Source organism: Aptenodytes patagonicus, chromosome W (assembly GCF_965638725.1).
Source record: "Aptenodytes patagonicus chromosome W, bAptPat1.pri.cur, whole genome shotgun sequence".
NCBI lineage: Eukaryota > Metazoa > Chordata > Aves > Sphenisciformes > Spheniscidae > Aptenodytes > Aptenodytes patagonicus.
The window spans coordinates 6,336,431-6,363,335 of record NC_134981.1 but is presented as its reverse complement, the minus strand read 5'-3'; the positions used below and the strand labels follow the sequence as shown (position 1 = coordinate 6,363,335).

The 26,905-nt window shown below is 36.7% G+C and overlaps 1 protein-coding gene across 1 annotated transcript in view; it reads right to left on the bottom strand.

Annotated features, from left to right (window-relative positions):
• LOC143171922 (GTP-binding protein Rit2) overlaps positions 1 to 26,905 on the bottom strand; it is a 182,759-nt gene that overhangs the window by 122,042 nt on the left and 33,812 nt on the right. Inside the window, exon 2 of the mRNA XM_076361106.1 lies at positions 8,719 to 8,775. Coding sequence (XP_076217221.1) covers positions 8,719 to 8,775 — 57 coding nt within the window. The remainder of the gene's footprint in view (positions 1 to 8,718; positions 8,776 to 26,905) is intronic.

Here is a 26,905-nt window from a genome sequence, read left to right as displayed (position 1 = left end):
ATTTGTCTTGAGTATGGACGGGGAAATGTAATTAGTTGCTCCGGTTATTTCTTACATGAAGTCTGCAAACCATTTAGGACTGAATAATTGGCTTATCAAAGTCCCAAGAAAGAAAGTTTAACAGCAGAGCTAGAGATCATTTATCTAAGTAACACAGCATATTTCGAATGGGGCCAGACTGTTTCATTAATGAGGAAAATACTGAAGTTCTCAACAGAGGAAGGAGTAAAGAATCAAAGCCCATCTTGAGCTGAGAATGCATCTAAGTTAGAGGATATAGCTCAGACTGAAATATTGAGAGGTGATACAACTATCATTAATCTGCTCTTTGGAGGGAAACTACCAACTTTACAACTAATTCTTCCCAAGAGAAATGGGTTTGATTTTTTTTTTTTTTAAATCAAATTGTTTTCCTCATATGCAGAAAGATCTGCTATGATTTACCAGTTTCCATTCTCCATGGCTTCAAACAATTTCTATTTCCCTTCATGGCAGGATATAATAACAACACTAAGCAGAAGGTATTTTGTTGCCTCATTGAAATCTAAACTAACTGAGCAGCTTAGGCACTTTTTGCATTCTTAATTTCTTAATACTACTCCCTCCTTCTCTATTCATGGGGTTTTTTTTAATCTTATGGTGGGAGCACCTATGTTGCCAGACACATGCCAATGTTCTCCTTTCTTTTGCCACCTTAACAAGGATTCTGCGTGGGAAGTCCCGCTCTGCATTTTCCTCCCTTCACTGCAGGTCATCTATCCAGACGCTCTGAGAGATATCATCATGATCTGTGAAGGCCCCTGTTCTGACAAGCTGTCAGGGAAGGCACTGCAGTTCAGATTCAGGCACCTACATTTAGACAGATGCAAAATATTTGTCTACATGCAAGGTAGGTATCTAAAATCTCCTTACACTTAATGGAAGTATAGACTCTATTCAGCTGCCCACACATGACTCTTGCTATTTGATATGCTCTCAGGAATCTTGTCTGGCTTTCCTTTACTGGACTAGAAGGGCTCTGGTGCCCCAAAGGTCCTGTGTCACATCCACAGGGGGCCAGATGATGACGACACAAGACCTGTGGGACATCCACAGCATTCTGGATCAGGAACCTGAACCTAAGCAGGATACTGTAGGACATCTCAAATGGCTCTCAGAGCCTGTGATAAGGGAAATGAGCAAAGACCTAAATCTCCACTTCTAAATCACCCTGAAACCCACAAAACTGGAACCTAGATACACAGCTCATGTGTAGACATTTTAATTTAGGTGTCTGAATGTAAGGCTTAGTCCTAACATGGTAAGCATAATCTCTGTTTGCTCTTCTTCGTGTACGTAAGTCAAAATGTTTTATATGGAAAGTATTAACCTCTTAATGTGACATATGATGCAGATAATACCAACAGCTAGAAAAATGAAAACTAATAATAAAACATAGGTTTAGGATTATGGTTCAAACGCATACACCAGTATTGTTATATATTCTCCATTCCTCATTTTAAATGATGATGAATATGGAACACAAACAAAGGCAATTTAGCTATGTCTACACAATCAGTCTGAATACCCTTGGAGACAGTCTTTGGAGACAAATTGTACTGGTTCCAGATGATTTTGTATGAGTTGTTTAACCAGTCTCAGATAAGGCTACTAAATGTATGGAGAATGATGAATGAAAGGCAGTGGTGACTATTTAGGTATCAATCACATTAATTTTTTGAAAAACAATAATTTTGGAGCTCAAAACCAGTTGTGGCTTGTTCAGTCCAATCCAAATATTTTACCTTCTATGGAAAAATGAGAATGAGAATGAAATTAGGGATGGAGTATACACATATACACATCTTAGATAATAGTAGAAATGATCTAGAAACCTTTTGTACCCTAAAAATGAATTTGAATAGTACTTTTGTGGCAAGATGTCCCTCTCCTGATCTATTAGATGTGTCCCGTCTTTGTCTTCTTTCACTCTCTCATTACTAATGAGTTCATATTTCCCTTGCTTTATCTTTTTTTCATTTTTGTACCTTGAAAACAGATATAATATTCTTTATCACACAGACATTTTTTGGTACACATTATATAACTTTAGAATATTTTCAGTCCCATTTTATCTTTTTTCTCAAATTCACCCGTGCATTCCCACCATCTTATTAAAGATAGGTTTAAATGTGTTTTATTTGATGCATTGGTGAATGCATTACTTCGTTAGGAAACCTCATGGAAATTCATGTGCTTAATGCTAAAGTGCCTCCCATCCCACACCCATTTCAATTAAAGTGTGACATTGACACAGCCTTAATGCCCTCAGCTGCTCATTTGACACAACCTCATGCAGTGATATCTCACCAAAACAGGAAGCTGCTTTCGCATCTCGTTTGCATTATGTATTCATTTTAAGATTAGTCACATGGTTAATGAGCATCTTGGAGGCTGTCCAGTTTGCTACACTATGTCATGCTTCCTTTCCTGCCACTCTACTTGCATTAACTCTCCGTGATATTGCCAAAGACTGTGCAGAGTGTAAATTGCTCTTATCCATTTTTTCCAGAAAATGATCACATCCACTGCCACTTGGAAATTGTTCCCATTGTTGACTACAATTAAATATTAAATGTGTGCTGAAATAATTTCATTTTCATGAAATGCTAACCTCCGAAATTTTGCCCACACACAGTCTAATACTAAAAGAATTTCCTCCTTCCCCTCTCCATTTACTTACAAAAATATGTTTCTGTCTCAAAATTCTGAACTGCAATGTTTGTAACAAGCCTAAAATACAGTCATTATTCCCACTTTATCTTGAAGTGGCATTAATCTCAAAGTGACAGCATTAAAATTAGCACTTCAGGTAGCATTTAACTCTTTAGTCAATGTTTACTCTATATTTTAAACAAATACTGACACATAAGAAAGACATGGACCTGTTGGAGCAGGTCTAGAGGAGGGTCACAGAAATGATCAGGAGGATGGAACACCTCTGCTATGAAGAAAGGTTGAGAGAGTTGGGGTTGTTCAGCCTGGAGAAGAGAAGGCTTTGGGGAGACCTTATTGCAGCTTATCAGTACTTCAAGGGGGCTTATAAAAAAGATGGCAGCAAACTTTTTGGCAGGGCCTGTTGCGACAGGACAAGGGGGAATGGCTTTAAACTAAAGGGGGGTAGATTTAGACTAGATATAAGGAAGAAATGTTTTACTCTGAGGGTGGCAAAACACTGGCTCAGGTTGCCCAGAGCAGTGGTGGATGCCCCATCCCTGGAAACATTCCAGGTCAGGTTGGACGGGGCTCTGAGCAACCTGATCTAGTTGAAGATGTCCCTGTCCATGGCAGGGGGGTTGAACTAGATGACCTTCAGAGGTCCCTTCCAACCCAAACTATTCTATTCTATGGTTCTATGATCTATTTGTGTGTTTATGTGTATTCACATTTATTTATATCTGTATATAATGTCTGCAGTCTGAGTTTCTCAAAATCTTATCAGCTTTTCCAAACTAAGACAACCAGCTAAAATAAAAGACAGTTTCATACATCAGAAGGGACCACTTATTGTGATCATTTATTTTGACACCGTATGTCTGATCCACACTGTACAAAGGACTTCTCTGAATAAATTCCTATCGGAACAAAAATGCACCATTTACTTACAAAAAAAAAAAAAACAAAACAACAAACCCAGAACAAAAAGCAACCTCTTCCCTCAAATAAATCCATACTAGTCTTTAAAAAAGTCTTGGACTTAAAGGAGTGCTGGAATATCCATCACAACATCCAGTAAATTCTTCAAAAGTATAGGTATTCCTTCTATAAATGATAAACACAGAAGGGAAAACATGTAAATAGTTCTAAATCTATTTTATCTATCAAAATTAACACATTTGAAATATATGTATGCATTCGACATACAAATCTATGAGCACATATATCATACAATGTAACAACTGAAATATACTTTTAACAAAAATTCTGCCTCATCTCACAGTAGCAGCAGCTTTCTGTGATCAACAAGATTCCCCGTAATATTTCAAAAATGCCAGTGGATAACAGAAAAAAAGTTGTAACTGCAAAGCACCATAAATATACAGTTGTATATTTCTACTATATTGCTAGAGATACGAGTCACTGTAGAAAGAGAAAACTAATGCATTAGTAACATAACATTGAACCACAATGAAAAGGAATGATAGGGAAAAAACAGGTTCCTAGGGACTGTCACAAAAAAGGGAAAAATAAAGCCTCTGAATTTTTAAAGCTATATGATTATTACTGCACAATGTTTAGGATAAATTCCTAACCGTGTTTTTGGAGGGAAGCAGAGGTGGGAAGGAGAAGAACATTTGGCAGCATATTAAAGGGAAAGGACTCCTCTGTATTCTCTGGTCAGTAACACTAAGCAATTTTCACCGTAGTCTCATGTTGGACTAGACAAAAGAGAAATATATTCTCATCTTCAGACTCCCTTCAAAGCTCACTGTCTTATTAGTGTACAGATGAAGTATAAAATAAAAATAAAATAAGGAGAAAAATATCTTCTAAAAATCTTCAAAAGCCAATTGCCCATGGGTATGCTTCTATGTAGAAAGGAGTAGGTCAGGACATGAAATGTGTTCTTTATACCAAAAGAATCAAACTTCAGAACATTTCTTAGAATTGAAAAGATTTGGGCTTTTATGAAATAAAATATGAAAACTCGTTGGCAGCCATTTATTTTTAAGTCAAAGCAAAAACTATTGTAGATGCCTTGTTTCAGGTTTTTTGTGTGTTCCTAACTGATCATACAAGATGGTTTTGTGGATCCTTTATATGGACTGAATGCAGTTTGGTTCTGCTTTTCAACTAGAATATCAACCAGATTATACCAGTCCTATGCTCATGTGCTTTGGGAATGGTTTATTGTCCCGTCTTCTTTACTTAGATGCAAATATATTTCACAAGAATCTACAGAAATGAAAAACAGCTGAAACTATTATTCCACTCCTATGTCAACACTTAAGGTGGACAATGAAAACTTAAAATGGATGAAGTTATAAACCTTTAGTAGCCCCAGGGGTCATTGAAGTCTTTCCAGTAAAACTGAAAGTGATAGACTTCTGGGATTTAAAAGACAATGATGTTATTTACAAAGGCCCCTTGATTTTACAGCCCCCAGCCCCCCGTTTCTATTAGGACAGCTCTTAGAAAAAGCCCCATCAAATGCAAGGAAGTACAGTATCAATTCTGTCAGCACTACCTACTTAAATCATGGCTAAATTTGTACAGTGAAGTATCGTGGTCACTGCTGCCACAATTTCACACCACAGAAAACATAGAGAATGGAGATGCTAGTGCAAGAATGTTAGGAAAAATATGTATTTATTTACTAATTCTTATGTCTGTGTAAAGCAAAAGAAACAATAGACCTTATCTTAAAGGTCAACTGGAGAATAGTAGACTCATCAGGACGGCAAGTACTGAAAATCCATGGATTATCATTCAAGCACATCATAGAACTTCTTTTGTTACTTCCAGAGAATATTATCCTCTCAGTGACACCTATGGAAACTGTTGTTCCCTTAAATGCCCAAAGAGAAATAAAACCACAGGTAGGCAGAATACGTTATTTCTGAAGAAGTACACTAAAATCTGAGGTCAGTATGCCCAGAGAAGTTCAGGACAGCTCATGAGTTCCATAAACAAGATACAAATTGCTGAGGAATGAAAGTAGCCTAAAATGTATGACACAAAAGAAAGGCAATATATCGATATCCAGAGAGATCAGTGATCTCAGACACAGCTGAAAAGCTGTGTTCAATTTTCCGCTTTGCCACTCTGCCAGAGTGAAGGTACATTTCATATGTGGCTGTTTTTTTTTTCTTTCCTCATCATCTGCTGCTGGGTTACTATGAGAAACAAAACTCTGACTAGACAGATCGCTGTTCTGCCCCAACATGATAACTTCCCCGTGACACAAAGCATCTGTTTGTGGTTAGCTCCTTGCAACTTTCGAGGAATGACCTCTCCTCTATCAACTCCTGGCATCAGCATAGTCTTGGCCCTGGATATGTTTATCTTGGATCACCTAATTTTTTTTAGACTGATGGAAAATAGTTAAAATATGCCTACCAGTGGATGTACAAAAAAACATGGGATGAATTCTGTGATTTGAGACCAGGGGCTCGAAAGTAGTAAAAGCAATCTCAACACTATAAACTTTTTCAATGAACTGAGATTTTTAAATGTATTTGTTTGTTATTACAGGTCAGACGACAAATGATTCCTTCTATTTGTTTTTTGGGTTTATGTCCAGTTTTGAGGGGCCATACCACATATTTACCCAAGAGGAAACATATGTACTTAGCCCAAGATTATACTCTGCTGTTTAGTACATGTTTTAGAGCATGAATAGAAATAAGCCTTTCTCAGGATGTCCTCAGCATGTTCTGAGAGACAGAAGTGTTGAACAGATAAAACTCAGAGTCGTACTTCCAGTTCTGCCTCTAGCCATCTGTGTGAGTTTGCATTCACTATTTCATTTCTCTGTTCTCTATCTCCCTCCCTCTTCTATTTAGAGTGTTGGTTTTACTGAGTAGAAGCTGTCTCTTACTCAAGGAGACCTTCATCCTCATTCGGTCCTCTAGGTATTCCTGCAGTATGTACTTACAATGCATCATAAGCTTGCCTTCTCTTTATGATTATCTATTATTCATATTGTGGTAGTGTCTAGAGACCAGTAAGTTAAGATTATGACAAGATACAATATATGGATAAATACAGATGGCAGGTGGATATTTAATAATAAAGATGGGTGCATGTACAAAACTTAATGGTGTCAGTAATTAATGCTCCTCTCTTCCAATTAGATTTATTATTTTTTTCCTGAGTGCAACAAATGAATTTGTAGAAATTCCATAATAGTTTTGCCTTCTTTAGAGTTGACACATCTCATTTTTATTTTGTAATATTTTAATGGTTATAAAATTACTAATGGTATGAAGAGTTTATACATCTTTTTTTTTTTTTTTACATCATTAAAATACAACAATTTACCAGGAGTTAATATCCAGGAAATGTGGAATACTATAGAAATAACAAATTAAAATAAATATTACCATTAGCTGCTCTACTTAGCAGTGCAGTAATTTTATATAAGTTAAACCTGAGTTTGAAATATTTGAAAATTTCAAAAATAACAAAAAATTGTTTTGGCTGAGGGGGTTAGAAAAATCCCCCCTCCAAAGGAATCTTTGTAAATGTTAACATTTTTAGTGCCTCCCACTTATCAGACCCAGATTCTGCCATCTTCTCCTAGGTATAACTAAATAGTCCCTATAAATGCAAGGACTTTTTAGTATAAGTAAAACTAACTAAACCCTTAAATGAATAAACATTCAGTTCTGCTGATTTCTACCTTAATGTGACATACATTTTTTACTACATTCATTGATATTGATGATTATAGCGGTGCCCAAAAGATGCTCAACAGCAAAAAAAAAAAAAAAACAATAGTCTTTTGACATCATAGTGTCACAGAAAGGTGGAGGTTGTCAGGAACCTCCGGAGGTCATCTGGTCCAAACCCCTGCTCAAGCAGGGCTACCTAAAGCAGGCTGCCCAGGACTATGTCTATACAGTTTTGAGTATCTCCAAGGATGGAGACTCCACAATCTCTCTGGGCAACCTATGCCAATACTCTCCTGCACTGGGGAGCCCAGAACTGGACATGGTACTCCAGGTACCATGAGGTGTGGCCTCAGCAGTACTGAGTAGAGGGGAAGGATCACCTCCCTCAACCTGTTGTCAGTGCTTCTCCTAATGCAGCCCAGGATACCATGAGCCACCTTTGCTGCAAGGGCACATCGCTGGCTAACGTTCAACTTGGTGTCCACCCAGCGTCCAGCAGGATGTGAAAAAATGATACCCAATACAACAGGAATCTGGGGCTGTTCAAGGCATTAAATTACTCAGTTTTATACTCTGTAAATATCTTCCAAATCTGTACTCAACTTAGAAGGGGGAAAAACATTTGAAATGTTTTAATGAGACAGTTTTTGCCACAGCCATTTTGAATTAACTGATTTAGAAATATAAATTCAGTTCAGCCAACCAGAATCCATCCCAGATCTCTCTTCCAGCTCAGACTGTCCCATTGCACTCCAGCCATATAGTCATGCAATGGTCAGCATCTAAAGATGATGACTTTCAGTGTATTGCAGATACATGTGAATATTTATCATTACTTAAGGTTACAATGCAGGTAAACTCAGTGGAGTTAGCAGAGTATGTGACCCCAGAGCACAACTCCTGTATATTAAATTCAGTAGGCACTTGATTTTTCTAGAGAAGGTCAAGTGTTTAAAAGTGGAAAACAGTACTAAAATAACAAAACTTTTAAAAACACACTCCAGACTGGAGTTTTTACACTATTTCAGTATTTTGAAAGATTGCTTTCTATCTTGTACGATTTTTGGTTTCTGTGATTACAATTGCACAGCCATTAGTAGTTATAGCGCATGAAGCCACAAATCTGTTGGTGAAAGAGATTTTGTACAAAGCATTTCAGGAAGAAATACCTATGGTATGACCATGACACAATGTAATTGTCATCACAGAATTAAGGTTTAATCTAAAGTTTATAGACCTTGCTTCAATCTAAGCGTTATTTAGGAGCAGCTTCTCACTGTATGGCAATCTTGAATAGGCAGAGAGATTGAAAGGGATGAAGAAGACAATAATCTCTACTCACCTATAGTTGGATCATGATAGTCAGGGAACCGATGGCTTATGAACTGCATTGTCATTGCTGGAGATGAGGAAGACAGAGGGAAGAAAAAAGAATTACATTACTGTCTTTAAATGACAACAGGGAAAAGAACAAGCAGAGAATTCACTCATCCAAGTATTAGCTTAGAGAGTGAGTCAAAAGTTGGTCTTATGTCTACAGCTACAAGAATGCATTGGCATTACAGTGATAACGAAGAATTGAAAAATGGAAAAAAATATGAATTAAACTTCTTTATTTGTCTTAATTTCTTCCTTTTTAAACTGCATTTTATCAATTGCTGTATTAATATGTTACATCTTTTTGGCACTTGGTAAATACTGTTAATCTGATATTGTCTAGAGATGAAAATTGCCATGAAGAAAACATAAAATATAATTTACAAGGCTGGTTCATAAAAGTTTTCATGATATTACACAATGCCACTAACTGCAGTACCTGGTTGTATTTCTGGTGCGTTTTAGGAATACCTAACTCATTAAGCTTGATACAGCAGACAAATGCTTCTGCTAGAGCTACCTACCTAGAGCTTGGTTTCTTCTGAACAGATTGTTTTATGGCTGAATATTACTTGCTTTCAGAAATTTTAGGGAAGTTACGAGTCTTCAGGAAAATTGTTTTGCATCAGAGCGGAACAGGTAGCGCTCTGGAAGTGAAATTACAATTTATGTAGAAAGCCAGAAACATTCATATCCTGTCCAACCGTGAGTTTCCAACGTGCCTTCTAAAGTTCATGGACTTTGGATAACCACAAAAGTAGGTTTAGGTAGTCGGTGGTCACAGTAATACCATCAGTCATAAGAACAACATGGGTAGTTATGTTGTCTTTGATGTTTTTCCTCTGGAGCTTGAACCTCAGTTCATTTGAAAAGTAAAGGAATCTACCTAACACTGAGAGCTGTGAAGAAAAGACCTTCAAAAGTGAAACAGGTGAATTCCAATTGAACAGAAGGGGGAAAAAAATAGGACCCAGCAGATTTTTTTTTTTTTAAATATTGCTTGATTTTTAAGCCAATTTCATTATTTTAATTTTTCATGGTTTTTTAATGCCTGCATTAAAATTCCACTATAGTTGCTCTGTGGCCATTTGTTTAAAAAAAAATACCCCACCTGAATGATAACTATCGGTCACAACACTTTAAACCAAACATAAGATCCTGCCTTATGTCTTGAACATCTCAGTTACCTCCAATAGCAGAGGTTATGAACAAGACGTGATATTTTAAAAATTCTGCATATAAATACATCCATTTTCAAAACAGCATTTTTTAGGTTAATGTTTGTCCTCCTTATATTTTCAAGAATCTGGGGGTTAAGGAGATAGTTTTACAAAATGACACAGACAAGGAGTATTAAACATTTATTACCATGTTAATAAATTATTGCATCTTTAGTGTAGACAAATATAAATGTTAAGAAGCAGCATTATAAATTCATAGTAACTCAGAGAGCGTAACTGTGTAAAAAAAGCTCATTCAGCCTATACATATTATAGGGGAATAAATCTACGTGCAGTGACACTCATGTCTTCTATATTATCTGTTGTCAGATGCATTACTTTTAAGTACTGTGTATGTTTGGACACTTTCATTTCCAGGACACCTGTTTTTTTAATCACGACAGATTTTTAGGCACCTCCATCTGATAACTGTTAGTGGTTTATGAAGAATAAATTGATGTCCAATGTGATCTGCCTAGTTTGCTGAGAAGCAGAGGCAGCTAGCAGAAATGCTGTTCATATGGTTTCTGCCTACACATTTTGAGCTTTCTGAGGGCCTGTACCACAAATGAATTCAATTTGTTTCACTACCTGCTGCTTTTTCTTGCCAAGATTTTTTTTTTTTTTTTTTTAAAAGCAAACTACTCTGTATCTGATCTCATTCTGTTGCCTTTTGGAGCTATGCCTGCGTCACAAAATCTGTTGTTACAACTGATCCCCAGGGGATACCCAGAACTAATGGTAAACATTTTTGCTCTCTTCTGAGACAGCCCCAAATCAATACATCATTTATATCCTCATTAAATCCACAGGATCTAAGAGGACTGAAATCATTTGGAAGCATCACACTGACTTTCAACTGTAACGTGCAAAATGTTAGCTACTGGGACGTGTAAAATTTATATCTCCCAGACCACTCTGTGAGTGTGAATATGCATCATCAAAACTTTCACAGGAACCTAGGCTGCACACAGTGCTTTAGAGGCAGATCTGAAGAGGAACTTATGTCTTGTAATGTCAAGTGCAACGATACTGACTTGTATACGCCTGATCCTCGTCTCAGTCCAGAGCTCTGTATGAGCTGATTTGGCTATATATAAAATGAATCTGGAGAGGTACAGAATTTGAGAAAGGTGTTCACAGAAGCACTCCGCATAAAGAAATGAAAACATCTTACAGTCTGCTGGCTAGGGAAACGGTGAATAAAAGTTTCCTTTTACATGCAGTTTGTCCCACAACTGCTTCCATGACATCCCTTTGTCAAGGGCTCCTCCTAAGCACCAGAATAAGGAACCTCTTTGGCCTCTTTAGTGCTTGTCACCTCTTGCATGGGGATTAGCACCCTCTCCCACAAATAGGTTACGCAGTTTTGTTTCCTCAGAAAGAAGGAATTGAGGTACACTGTCTGATCTTTTTAATCACTGAATTACAATGTAAAATAAGGAAACTGGTGTATAAGAGGTGAGAATTGCAACCCCTCTTCCTCTGTGTGTTCTTTAAAATAAGAATTATGATTTTCTGTTAAACCCTACTGAATATTAGTGCAGCAAGCATTTTCAGAGCAGGCATAACAGGCCACTTCCCCTAAGGGAAAGGAACAACTAGCTTTTGGCTTCGAACAACAAACCCCTTCCTTACTCCATGAGGATGGAGGACAAAGAAGTTTCGAAACATCAGGTCTGATGTACAACAGTTGTGTCCAGATTTACCAGACATTCCACAGGCTTGGCTGCTGGACATGCAGAAATTAGTTCTGAATGATGGTCAGAAGTTGGTGGAATGCTTCCCAGAGCAAAAGAAGGCTCAGTCACCGCTGGCATGAAACCACACAACTCAGCTGGTGCCTCAGGAATTAGACCTGCTTATAATCTGTTTGGGCTCCCCAGCAGGACAGCTACCTCAGCTGGAATACACTGGCTTCTTCACTGATATTAACATCAGCTCCGAAGTCATTTTCCAGAGCGAATTAATTTTGAAAACTAATACCAAAATGGTATGGGTATTCCGTGCTGCTTTATGAAAATATTCTCCTTGGTCCCCCATTTTTTCCTTACCCATTATCCTTATTTCCATATAAATTAACACTCACACTTAACAAATCCAAACCATCATCAGATATTGTTGTGACCATTTTCCTTTGGAAATCCAAATAATACTGCTCCAAATTTTTACAGATCTATAAATTAGGCACCTTTAACTCTAATTTATGCCACACATAAAACATTGTATTAAAATGTGGCTTTAAAACAGGATATTAAAACAGAATAAATGGATAAGACCGATATTTGAATAAATACATATACATGTCAAAGCAGAGTCAGTTAAAAAATGGTAAAAAAACCCCACCAAAACACCTTTTAATCCACAGCAGATATTGTGAAACATTTTGAATAGCAAGTTGCCTGAAAATTTTTAATGAATATTTTATAACACTGTGAAGATCATTCCATTTAAATGGGGCATGTACATCACATGGCAACTACTATAAGTAAAAGGATCATTGTTTCAGATGAATAATCTCTTCGTTATATCCATCTGTGGCTAAGCAAGTACAGATTGCCTCAGTTGAATAAATTTAAGCCTGATATGCATGAGTAACTATATAACTTTAAATTTCTCTTGTGTTTTCAAAATAAAAAAGGGGTTCAGATCCTGCATTTCATTTTTAGTTGTTTCCAATTATGCTTATCCAATGTTTGTTAACTATCTAGAATGGTATACATGATATCTCTGCTGACACTGAAATATATATGTTTTCCGTGAATAATGAACTCAGTCCTGTCTGCTACTTTCAATATAATTCCTACTCTCTTCCTAATAATAATTTCTTTACCTCCCAGTAGGAAATGTCACACTTAGAAAAAGGCTGAGGTTATATCATTTACTCTAAAGCATCCTTTTGATCAGTACAGCTATATTAAATTTCACGTAAAGGAAGATATCAACTTTTAAAAATATATGTGTTTTTGTGGACCTATAGGTTAATAGAAAAAATGCTTCAATACCCATGCAGTTGTGCAAGCAAGAGTAGAATCCCACTGTCCTTCTAATTTGTTCTAAATTTGATTTGTGCCGACAACTTTGAAAGTAGTCCTACAGCTCTTTTTCAGGACTGGAGAGTACGTTGCGATCTTACACAATATTCTTTATGGTAATAGTATCCCTGACGTGAATATCTCATCCTGAGCTTCCTATCCCTCTTTATTCACCCAAGAACTTCCACATATTCATACTCTCCTGGGTGCTGTGTATGATCATGTATTAATCTGCTTCCAAAAGAATCTTTACCTTCATCACAACATCCTGCACTTTAAATAGTCTAACAAATGAGCACAGTAGTTGTGACTCAGAGATCTGTGATTCCGTATGGTTGATTCACTTTAGCTTAGATCCACTATTCCAGTGGATCTTTACCTTCATGGAAGACGGCCCTAAAATAACCTAATATGGTAAAGTCAGTGGACTTATAGATTAGTTCATGAAGTTCATGAGAAAAGAAGAACCATACAGGTATTATTAGCATAGAGAAAGTAATAAAGAAGCTAGGGTCTAAAAACAGAACTGTAGATCATATTAACAAAATATGCACCATAGGAAGAGACTTTGTCACAGAACAGAAAAAGTCATAAATATGCTAAAAGTTTAAGAGACATCCTTGCCTCTATCAATCTGTAAAATTAAATAACTTTCTAAAAACCTGGCCAGGGCATGTTCAACATAACTGATTTTATTTTTTTGATAAGGTGTTTGTATGTAACTAAATATGTAAAAATGTTACAATATCAAAGTTCGACTATTTCAGCAACTAGACAAGCATTTTATTACTACTATTTGATCTCTGAAATACTGGATAGTTTGAACAGTTCTGGTCTTTCTGACGGTTTCAAACCCACAAGACCCTAGGTATCACCTTCTAAAATGTATGATCTTTTCAAATGTTCATGCCTGAAAACTGGAATGTTGACTTCTGTTTCATTGGCTTGGAAAAATGACAAACATCTTTATAACTAACTCTTTTGGAGCTCATTCCTGAATTTTTAGATCAACTTGTCAAGTAAAAAGTCATTTACAATCATTCTTTTGCCCAATGAGACTTATCAAATAGACTTTGTAATAACAATGTGCAAACATATACTTGATGAACAGCAATAGGTGAAGACAGTAGTTTTTCCAAAATCCTATCTGCTCTCTGAATTGCATTAACAATCACAGCAACTTTGAATGGCTGGAGACACCAATAATGATAGAGTATATTGGTGGGGGGGGGGGAGGGAAGAAAAGAAAAAGTTAGAAAAACTCTAAATACAGTCTGAGGAAGATTTTATGTATGTTCAGTTTCTGCAAGTTTAATAAATCAATGTAAAAGGCAACCAAGAAAAAGAAATGCTATTAAAGCTAAAGGGAAATTTGGCTGAGAAACAAACGGGAGATGCTAGCTATGAACAAATTTAGGCTACAAATTAGAAAATATTTCTAGCTACCAGATGAGGGATTTTCTGAAACAGAATTCAAACATGGACGGAAGAGGAAAGAAACCTCTTTGATTTTACATTGCTTCCTAAGTGAACGGGCTGGCTTGAATTAGTGACACTGAAGGTTCTTTTAGAGAATTTTCCCCTGTGTTCTCAATTTCAGGTGGGGAAAATATTAATTTATTTTATGATATTTTAATATAGATAACAGCTATAATCAGGTCTTCAACTAATATCAGTGATGGAAATGAATGTTTGTTTTCCTAAAATACTACGTGCTTTTGATCTCAAACATTTTATAAAGAGCCTCTTGCTTTCCAGGGAGAAGTTTCCATGCAGAAAACATTGCTTTGTAATAACCAGGGATAACTTAAATGACCCTATGTTTATGTTATAATTGTGTAGGGAAAAAACCCACAAGAATCTGAGAGCGCTTTATATACAATTCACGCAGTCAAAGCCAGCCCATCTGCAGCCTTTGCTGCTTTGAACAAAAAGTGTTGCACTTCTGAGGTACTGCACTTATCCTGTTTCCTACCCCTTACTAAGAAATCTTACAAGATAGCAGACATCTCTATCAGACGACAACTTTCCAGGTCACAAAGGATTACGTGATTTGAGTATACAGTATATTTCCTCTGTTTTATTTGTATTTATTTTATCTATGCATGCTGCATTTAGATCACAGTACATTTTAGAATAAATAATAACTGATAGCAGTAGTTACCCGAACCAAAACAAAAGGAGTCAGAATGATGAAATAATGTTGTTACATTCAAGCGCTTCACATCAGTGTGAACCAAAATTGCCAAACAGCAGCTGGAATGTCAAAGGTGAGAGAGGTTGCTTGATGTCAGTGGAGAAAAGATCATCCAAACCAGCAGTCTTCCATGATGACTTGTAGCTAACTTGGTTAGATGTAGACCAAAACCCTTATCTAGAAGAGTATGTGAATGACCTGCCTCACACTGAAATCAATGGGATTACCCATTTTACCATTGTCGGGGTATGTGTTGTGTTAGGTCTGAGCACTGAACATCCATAGTGGCTGAAGGTTATGTCTACCAGAAGGTATATGACAAGACTTTTGAGGGGTACTTATTTTAGTCAAAAAGATGAATGAGAAGAAGAGTGATGTCTAATGCAGGGTATTACAGAGTTATAAGAAATTTTAAGAGTACAGGGAAGGTAAACAGAGAATGATTATTTATTCTCTCACTGTACAAGGCAATATTATCGAGTAATAAAATATTTTTGCACATTTTCAAGGAGAAGTTTTCTTATCTTTTATTTTGTTCGTATATTCTTCCCAAAACAACCACTACAGCCTACATTCACTGTTAGGATACCAGCCTAAAAGCACCTTTGTTCTGATCCAGTACAGCCATTTTTACATTGTTATGCCCTGTAAGAAATAGGATAAGAGCTTTACTACAGCATTTCAGGAAGGAATGCTACAAAGCCTGTGAGCTGCAATTATTAATTTTTTAGGTGTTATAATGTATTATTTATTGAGCATTGGCTGTGAAATGAAAGCAAACTAAATTTTATTTCTCTGTGTTAAATTCATTCTGGTGTACTAGAAAAATACAGAAGCTTGCTGTACAACAATCCACTGCCTATGCTAGGCTGCTGATAACAGCATTGCTTTTTACGCTGTTTTTTGCTAAAGTGATAGGTGTTTTGTTCACCTACCGAAGCTCAAGTCCACAGCAAAGAGTAGTAAGCATCAGAAGGGCAGAGTCTTAAAAGCCAAAAGTCTCCTGAATTAAATCAGTCTTATTAGAATGAAAATCAAACACACAAAAGCCCATAACACGTAAATTTTAAACAGAGAAAACTCAAGTTACTAGGACAGCCAGAGCAGAACCAGGGAACTCCTCCTTGTCCATTGAATTGTTACAGCTGGATCCTTCTGTTGACTTGTGTTGACTTGGCCTTGGTTAAAGGCTGAGCTGCAGAAAGCACTGCATAGGCTTCTGTAGTCCCCTGAAAACTTATTTCTATCACCTTCAAGGCCTGTCCATCTTCTATTTGCTCCTGTCAGTTCTGACTCTCACTGTCTTGCATCCCATTTCCTCTCTGGGAACCCACACTTTCTTGCCAGGAAGGTCATGGTCTTTCTCTCTCTCCAGAGGGTCCCAGCTAGATCCCTCATTTCCTTGTTAAAAAAGTGTAACACACAAAACTACCAGGCAAACACGTTAAAATAAGTCTTAAGAGAAAAACAAAACCAAACCAAACCAAAAATGAACATTTGTAGTGATTGAAATAGGAGAGCTAGTTTTGTTGTTCAGACTGCAGAACAAGAGATAGGCTTGCTCATATAGTTTTGTACCCTCTACCATTGCAAAGTAAGAGCAGATTATGATCAAAATATGTTGAAGTGGAGTTGGTGGTGACAGACCAAGGCAGAAAACAGCTTTCTTTGGAGAATATTCACAGTTTTATAATTTCTCCTCCTGCGTCAGAAGGAAACGAAGGACTTGATGCAGAAATCTATATGTTGTGGCAATATGTGCCCCCAGGGGAAAAGCAAAGAATTAGGAAGCAGATGAGGAGAATCACGCCCTCAGAAAGAAAAGATAGAAAAAAAAATTTGTTTTCCTTTGGGTCTCACCTTGAATGAATAAATAAAAATCACTCATCTCAGAGTATCTCTCAAGCTGCTCTTTCTCACAAACATTAGAAGTAAAGACATGAGTTCTCACTATTTCTCTTCAAAGTGTGAACAGTGGAACAAAGACATATACTAGGTACTGGTTACACCTTTCCAGCAGGGTCTGAAGGACAAAAAGAGAAATTGCACAAAAATTCATCCTGGACTTGAGAAACTTTCAGGAAACCTTCAGCAAAAGTGCTCGCACTGCAGAAAAGTTCCATGTCTTCTGAATCATCACGTTCTAGTGAAAAATGGTTGTACTAAAAAACTTCTGACTAACATTAATATCTACAACCAGACTCAGTTCCTGGTGCAATATAGGAAGGCAGAATGCACTGCATTGTAAAATTCATGTTAAAAATTCTGTTCAGTGTTTAAGGAAACAAGAAAGCAGACAAGAGTTGTATTTATTCCCCACGTAAGAGACATCATCATAATGTGATACAAATTAACGATAATGACAAGGTAGATTGCTACCACTTACACACCATTTCCTCCGTAGTATGTCCCTGACCCCTACCAGAAAGGTCTCCCACAAAAATACTGAACATTCCCTACCCTGCTTAGCTTATGCGACTTGACAAGATGCATTAATAAACAGAAATTACCTCTGGTAAATGCTGCTATTAGCGCATTTTCCTACTCTGTTTCTTCCATCAAGTTAAAATGGGTGAGAAAACTTAATGTGTCTTCTACTGTACTTCATCTAGAAAATCCAATAGTAACTTAAGCCTTCCATTAGTGAGCAATCCACAACGTAATGACATAAAAAGGTTTTAAACCAGACTCCAGTATAATGTGATTTTTAAAGCAGAATACATTGAATAAAGCTAGAAAGACTCAATTTTCACATATTATTTCAGAGAACGATGGAGCTGATTCTGGACCATTACAGACAGACACGTTTCAATTAAAGTCAATGGATAAATATCCGAATTTTACAAAAGAAGTAAGAGAAGTAAGAGCAAACGAGAAAAATATAGGTTAGTTCTTTATACAAGTGGGCCTTGGCTTGCAGCTACCATTCTCAAGTATGATTAGCTCACTGTGAAAAAGACTTTCAAGAAAGGATAAAGTCATTTCTTTCCATGGAAAGAAACCTCTCAGCAACCACATATATTTCTCTCCCTTTTTTTAACTGCTGACATGTTTCCATGTGATGATAACTTGAGATGCTCTGACTTGGTTTACTGCTGTTTCAGGTAGTGGTAAATTGACATTGTTTGCAGGTTTCCTAACATAAACTAGTGGTTAGCTCCTGTGATACCGTCCATGTGAAATTATACCCCGTACATCAAGCAGTGATGAATTGGCAGTGACAGCAGCTGTATTTTCTAGCGAGTGGAAGAATAGTTGCTGTTCTGTAATGGGGTACCAACTTTTCTGTACTTCAAACCTATGGTCTGGAAAATTGATGATACATCAAAGAGGAAGATACAACTCCTCCATTTAACCCCTCACAGAGGTCTTATTCGGGGTTAAAACACAGCCCAGCTTTTATTTTTATTTCTTACCAATGCTATGGTTTCTCAATATATCAGTTAAAGTCTTGCAGAGGATAACATCCAGATTCGCAGATATTATTGCTACCCAATTCCCTTTAACTTAACAGGTTTAGGTGTTTATCTGTCCTTGCTGATCTGAACGATAACCCCTGTCTCTCTCAAAAATTCAGATCTGTTTTTTAAAGGTGTTGATGGTTAGAATGATGAACTTGTTTCCTGCTGCTGGATGAACTTTCATTGAAACGAAAATACTTCATGGAGAGAAAATTGACTTGGATGAAATTCAGGAGAGGAAACTAAACCAAATAATGGTAATTTACTGCTTTGGATTGATGATATCAAAATTATTCAAAATACAGAACTGATATATTAATTTTACTGTTAAATATTTTATAGTGTATTACCCATATTTACACTTTTACTATAAATTATATGATTTATAGATAAATTTTCATCACTTTCATGATCTTTTTCAGAATTTTGATTTACTAGGGTCGCTTAATATGCTGGCTTTCTCTGTCAATGGAAAATGTAAACAGAATTTAAAATACTGTATTTTGCTCAGAAATTCTCTGCTCCATTCTTTTAATGTCTGACACAATTTTTCCAGTGATAACACTGGTATTCAAATCATATGTAAAGGAAATAGACTAAGAAAGAAGGAAGCATTTCTGAAGATAGATCTAAAGCCAGAAAACTGACATCAGGACATTGCTAAAATCCCAATAAAAAATTAATTAATCAAATACATTTGATTATTCCCAGAATGTTGGGAATAATATTTCCTACTCATATACTTAAATTTGTATTCATCTCAGTGGAGTTATTTATTTCAGTGGAGATAAATATCACATAATTTGCATTATATGAGTTTAAAAGTGTTCTTCACTACAGACGTGACTTTGAACTGAACATATTTTCCTTGTCAGATCTCAGAGATGTTTCTCTCTCAGCTAATTAGGTAACGCTTCACAATGAAGTCAAATCTGACACATTATCACTTATACCAACATGAGTTCTTAATGTCTTTTCTACTGTATTAGAAGAATTCCCATAAGATGAGAGAAGGGTGAGGCTCTTCTGCTGGTGCGGCTCTTCAGTTGTTTACTCCCCTCTGCATACATACATGCACACACACAAATCAAAAAGCCTGATAATTACGAACCGTTACCCAAAAAGCAAATCAAACAGTTGAGAAAGACTGGAATTGAGGATAACAAGGTCTTCTGGATGGGGAAGAAGTAGTTCTGTTTTGCTACCAGCACCACTTAGAACATGGTCATGCGGGGAAAATGAAAATCACAAAGGTAACAATATTGAAAAGAAATTGTTGAAATAAGACTCCAGTTCTGGGGCAATCTTTTTCCATTGTAAATCAACTCCTAGATCTATCACTCTTATTCAATACTCTTGCAGTATTAAAATACCCATTTCAGCTGCGATATCATAAATGCACACAAGAGAAAAGCTATCGGTTTGCACTGGCAGACTCTAAAGGGCTGCAGGTTTTGTGTGCTGACTTTAGGTGGCTCCCAGCCATGAGTGCTGCTTTTCTAATTTTTCTGTCGGACACCAGACCTCCTGGTGACAGCTTAATAGCCACTGTAAGACTATTGAAGAAGGCTTATGTGATCATGTGAATCTGGGGAGAGGTGTTTCTAGTTTTTGGCTCTGCTATCAGCTTTTTATCCCTTGATTATCACCAACAGCTTTTTTGCCTCAGTTTCCACACAAGCAGAAGGAAAAAAAAAAAAGGCAACAGCAATATGGACAGAGAGCTCTGAGACTTACAGGATTGCTGCATAAGATCTGTCTGTGAATGCACTCCTTAACAGTTCATCTAAAATCAAATTAGTAAAACCATGAAATTTTTAAGAACAGACTTAACCAATCCCTTCAACATGAAGTTATCTGGATGAAAGGAGGCAGGAAGCATGAGATCAAACACCCTACACAACAAATATGAGTTACTAGTACAGTGGAGATGAAGAAACTACAAAGTACAAGGACGATAAAGTAAAATAACTACCTATCCTCTCATTCTCTTCCCCCTCTCACAGTACAAACCCAACTGGAAGTTTACCTCTGCCAAAAGCGCATTCATATTGCTTGACACATGTACACGCTACATTATGATGATATATTGACAGCGGGCACAGTTGCAAGACATGTTTGGGGGTGAAAGGTAGCAGTTCAGGCACTGAAAGAGGTGATTTATTATAGCATTAGCGTGACGCTGAAAAGGTCAGAAAGCTACAAAACACATACAAAAGTTCTAGAGGGCTGGTTGCATTTTGACAGAGAAAATCTACATTAGCCTATTCAGGTTTGTACCCTCAGTGTGAATAAGAAATGTTAAAGCTATCAACACTAGCAACATGGAAAGAGTTTACAATGTTGTTTTTTTTTCCTACAGCTGGAAGGGGATGGCTCATGACCCAGGAATGAGCTTCAGAATACTTAGGCCCCTAGAATAGGCTGAGTCTCAGTCTTTCATCCTTCTGGGGTAAACTTACTTTCATGTATTTTATAATGTACTTTCTGCCCTTGATGTACTTGTCATTTATTCTAGTGTGAACCTAGCTGTCTCGGGGGTTTATGGTGCTATGTATCACCTTAGCTTGATGGGTGACAGAAGCTGTATTTGGTGACCTTAGACCTTTCCATGCAAAACCAGCAGCTGGTAAAACAAAACAAAACAAAACAAAACAAAACAAAACAAAACAAAACAAAACAAAACTCCCCCTCGCCCCCCAAACAAGGAAACAAACACCACAGAGTGGACTTACAGGAGTCTCAAAAACTTCCCTCATGTTAGAGGCAAAATTCTTCTCAGGATTTTTGAAGCTTAACTGGGAACACAATATGTTGGGACGGGACTGATGAGTAAAAACAGTTCTTTGAATTGTGAAAAAAATCCTTAAAACCAGCATGATCTTCTTATTCATAAAAGCCATAAAAGATATAAATACATTTAGCCATTTCTGAATTTTCCTAATTACTCTAGAAAGTTGTTCCACAATCAGATCTCCTTAACAAAAATAGTTTTGTCCCAGGGTTAGGAGCTGTACTTCATCTGCTCCATCATAGGACTGGGATTTATGTTTTCCCAACCCCTGCAGTAATTATAACGCTGAAATTTTGTCTTGGTGGTGCAGTGGCACCGTAAGTCAGTTCCCTGAAGATAAGGATTTGGGAGCTGACTGGGAAACAGTAGAGGAACTTCTTCAAGACCCTGGTAAGCTTATGACCTAAAACACAAAGCAACACACAGCTTTTAGGTTGTAACAACTGGAAATGTTTCCTCATGTGTGCTCACTGAGCTCTTAGGGGCTCAGTGAAGAAGATGGTATTGAAGTACTCCATACCCCAACAGTGTGATGACACTGTGCTGTGCTGATTCAGAAATGAGTCAGCTCAGTTACCAGAAAAGAGGCGAATCAGGTCTTTTTTGAAGGTACTTGCAGTGACATAGATGTGACAGAATGATTCATCTGTCATCAGTGTTTTAGTCAGCAAAGTCTTTGGCTCAACGGCAAGTATTTATAACTGGAAAATAAATGGAGGCAATCAAAATGAAGTAAGCAAAAAGCTCTGGATGTTAAGCCTGTTCTATAACAATCAGCTATGAAGTCATTACATCCGTAACCCTAAACACTATTTTAATGCTACTATCTGTCCAAATCCAACCCACTGTACAATGTGCTTTATGCATTTCTGTCTGTTCCTGATTCCAGAGGATATGTTTGCTGCAGCACTCACCTAAGCACAGAGTGATAAATCTCTGTCCATTTTCTTGTGAAAAGAATTTGTTCCTCTGTAGTATTTCCTTCAGTACAGGTTTTACTTTAGTTTTAGGTGGCATGGATGATAGGGCTTGGGACGTTTTCCTTTAAGAGATACTTCCATAAAGCTTTTGAAGGACATGAACCAAGATCCACAAAAATCGATGGGAGCTTTTCCATTGATATTAGTAGGTGTTTCATTAAATTTTTACTTCCATAATGCTCTTTCCACGATGTTCTTGAGTAGGAGTAATTAAATATCTTTCAAAATAAATTATAATGGGTGAAATTGTGACTCTTCTGAAATGAATGGCAAACCTTTCTTTGATATTATTGGGGTTGGAATGTCTCTGATATCAATGTATGACTGTGGTTATTTGCCTTTACATGGTATAATTGAGTACATTCACTACCTATAATTTTGCTTTGGTGCAAATATATTTTCAGACCTCCAAATTTTCATGATTTTCTAAATGGAAAAAAATAGAAGAAATACATACAAAGAACAACCTTCTTTTTGTACTTTTTAGTAAAAAAGTGAATAAACTAATGATCTTCATTATTGTTTTTAACGGAGAAATTTCTTTTCTTGCAAAGAAAGAAAATTTTATGAACACTCAGGTCTAGAACACATCTGTCTCTAGGAAGTTGTGTTATTGAAAGGATCCAAAATTTGGCTGAGCTGTGGAAAGACAGTGCAAAGTCTAAATATAATGACTTCTTTTGTTATAGGATTTAAAATCCTTTTTGAACATTGCCATCCGCCTACATCTCAAATACGTTCATAAAAGCTTCTCTGTGGGTTCAGTCCAAAGGTCTGGCTGGTGCAGCACCTTATCCCCAGAGGTAGGGAGGCAGTAGGGTATAAGAAACTCAGCAGGTATAAAGTGATCTTTCCCATTACGTACTTTTCTACTGCTAGTATTCAGTGGTTTAGGCATTTCCTTAACTAGCGACCACATCTGGCCCAAAATGTTGCACTCAGATTTCACATCTGATCTATAGAGTTGCACCTGGAAGTTTCTTTGGCCCGACTGTCTATCCTCCATGCGGATAGTTCTAAATTAGGCAACGATAGATACATTCAGCTAAGACAAAAAAGAGTTATAATTATACAGGATCTTCAAATCTGTGCATAGGTGAAACCCAAGCAAATATAGAGTCATGTTAAAATTATTTGCTGGCAACTGCAAATTGACTGATTTCACTTAATGACCAAACCAGGGTAAGAGCTGTTAATGGCATTCAGGAGGCCTTGGTTCTCAGCTAGGTTGTTTTACTCAATAGATCACACTTTTTCTCAGAAGTTTTCCGACAATAAGGGAATATTTTTTTGATATAAATAAAGGCCAGTATTTGCTGGGGGGGGGGGGGGAGGGAAGATATCTATATAATGACTTCACCTTCCAGTTTCTCATCAGACTGATCTAATCTGTTAGATGCTTCATCAGGTAAGAGTTGAGGAGGCCACTGGTCTTACGAGTGACTCTAGGTTTATCACTTCCACTCTCTAGGGTGTATTTTTCTCAAATGTAAAATGGACACAGTGATACTGTTTCCTCTTTGCACCCCGAGTTTTGGGCTGTACTATAGAAAGAGTTATATGAAAACTAAATTTTATGAAAAAGGCCATATTGTATTTTTTATTTCATACAGCTGCTCTGCATTTGTGTTTATGAAAATTATGACGGTTGAAATCCTGACTGCACTAAGGCCAGTAGGTGTGCACATGAATTTATCTTACTTTCTGTATGATAGTCTTCCCTTTTTAGAAGCATTTGGTAAAAGATTTCTCCTTACTCTGATACAACTTTTGAACAATAAGTTAATTCAAGATCTTAATACTTTTAAAGTTGACAAAGTTGTCTGGAAAACAGACAGAAAAATTCAAGAAAGCAGAAATAATGCAAAAATAGGACATTAAGTGAATTAAATAACATTCTAGTTATCATCTGTATATGTATATCAAAATGTATATATTTTATAATGCATCTTCATTGCTACCTCTAATCATATATGTTTAGAAGTCAAAACTGGAGCACTTGCTTTACTTTAAAAGCAATGAGGCTATTTGTATGTTTAAAGATAAAATTATGCTCATGTGAATTGTCAAAATTGGGTATAATCTGCTAATTTGCAAAATTTGGCAATCCTCAGTGAGTTCTGGTATTATCATTTTGAATTAGCAAAAATGTATACTGTTGAAAATCAAATCAAATCAAACCAACCCAAAAACTGTTCTTGATAGAGTAAGATATTTAGAGAAACTGTTATAAAACCTGTATATTTAGAAACTAAAGATTAAAATTTATTTAACATAGTTCTGTATTTTTAAATATTTATATATTCAATATATTTCTATTTAGAGAAACTAAACTTTTAAAGAAACTAAATATTGAAATATACTACCAGCCTTGTATATCATCTTGATAAATGGTTAATATGGTGGCAAAAATAAAACTGTCAAGTTTTTTACTTATTTTATTGTAGCTGGAACAAACTGGATAAAATATATCATGAAACAAAAGAGAATTTTGTAAAATCCCCAATCAAGATGAGAATTTACATTTCAGGAAGACTGCTAAATGATGGTCTCTGATTTGGTGGATGGAGGACAGTGGTCCTTCAGGGCATTAGTTGAAGAGCTAAATCCAGTACGGTACAAGAAAAAGACAAATTTACCTCCCCAACATATAGGGTTCCTTTTCACCTATGTCAAAAACAAACACTTGCGGAGCTGCAAGGAGGATAGTTTTGCCTTCTCGGCAGTTTGAGCACTCTGAACAAAACAACTTTTTTTTTGTTACCATAACAGAGGTCAGACAAACAGAAGGTCTGACTGACCAAAGAGAGATAAATAACCCAGGGAGTGGGATGAGGAGGAAAGCTTTATTATTAGTTTAAAGACTTCTGGAGCAGAGTTTATAGGGAAGCCAAGTAACAAGTAGCAAACAACATGAAATGTTTATGCATGTCTATGGAACCCAGTTATTCTTCTCTGTCTTTCTGTCTTCCCCTAATTTACTGTTCTAATCAAGAGACCTATTTTCTGCCCTCTTGGATACTACCATCCCGCTTATGGGTTGACGTAAATAACAAACAGCTCTAGCCCTTGGCTTCACCAATATGAAACACTATATACAAAATGAATTACTGCAAATAAGGCAAGGGCTAGTGTCGTAAAGCTGTCACCTTTACCTCCAGGATTTTCCTTCCTAATAGACCTACACACTTTCTTGTTATCATCCACAGTAATTTTTTCTAAAACGTTGAAGCTGTTATTAGTCAGATACAAAACCATTTAGGGGCAGCCAGCAAAGGCATGTTTCCTTAATAAAGAGCAGGCTAGACAATAACTGTTGGGAATTTTGCAGTTATTTCTGCCAAAGAGAGAGTCTGATTCTGCACTCCTTGGTGTTAATGATAAAACTCCTGAATTCTGGGGAGCTGGGGAGGATCTGACTAAACTCTTTACTAAATACTCTTAGGTCATTGGGACGCTGAAGCAATTGTATTCTAAGCTACAGCTGGGGATTTATCTAGATGGGTGTATCTCTGCTGCCTCCCTGCTTGTTTTTTAAATTACAGCTTGAGTCAAATTTATCAGCTATAAATAACAGCAAAATTAACCAAACCACGTATGCAGTACAGCCTAATATGTACAGCATAGCTGTTTGAAGTTGACATTTGATTTAGTAAGGGGGAAATCTCAGATGATTTTTGAGGTCTGGTTGCATAAAACAATCAAAAGTTCAAAAACATTCTGATGAAGTGTGGCATTAAGAATCTATTACATACAAATGCAAACATTCAGGCCTTATTTCAGTGGATGAGTTGGTTCAGCTGTATGAGGTCTCTATGGTTCTTTTCTCTGACTTTTTTTAATATTTATGGTCACTCTGAAATTCATGTTTATACTAGGGAGAGACTTTGAAATTTTAGCCTTTGCCTTTGTATAGACATCTGTGTTCAGTCCTAGAGCTGAATGACTTTCAACTTTGGTTCTATCTTCCAGTCTCTATCTGCTGTTTACTGAAGTCAACAGCTCAATTTAAAGTGATCATTGGGTTATACCCACAGCCCTAAAGTGAACATTCATTTCAGCAGCTTGGGTGCACATGCTTGAGAAGGCACGTCTGTTCCTAAGTTAAACAGAATGAGTATCCTAAATGTCATAGTTGCCTGCAACTGCCAGGTTTTGATTGAAGAATCTGCAACAGATAACCTCACCTTTAGAATAGATTCAGCAGCTTACACCCAATATTTAGTTGCATGAGCCCTCTGAGCACAACAAGTATTAGAGGAACCCCCTGAAGTTCAGAACAATGCCAATAACTGAAAATCATCATCTGGCACAGCACCGATGGCTGGACCATTTCTGGGAAGAGACAATTTACAGACTGAGCTCAACTAATAAAGTTCATGTGTCTCATTATGAGAGACATGCTGAAGGTGCACTGACTCATGGGTTACAAAAACAATGAAGAAAGGCTAACCTTTTATGTCTC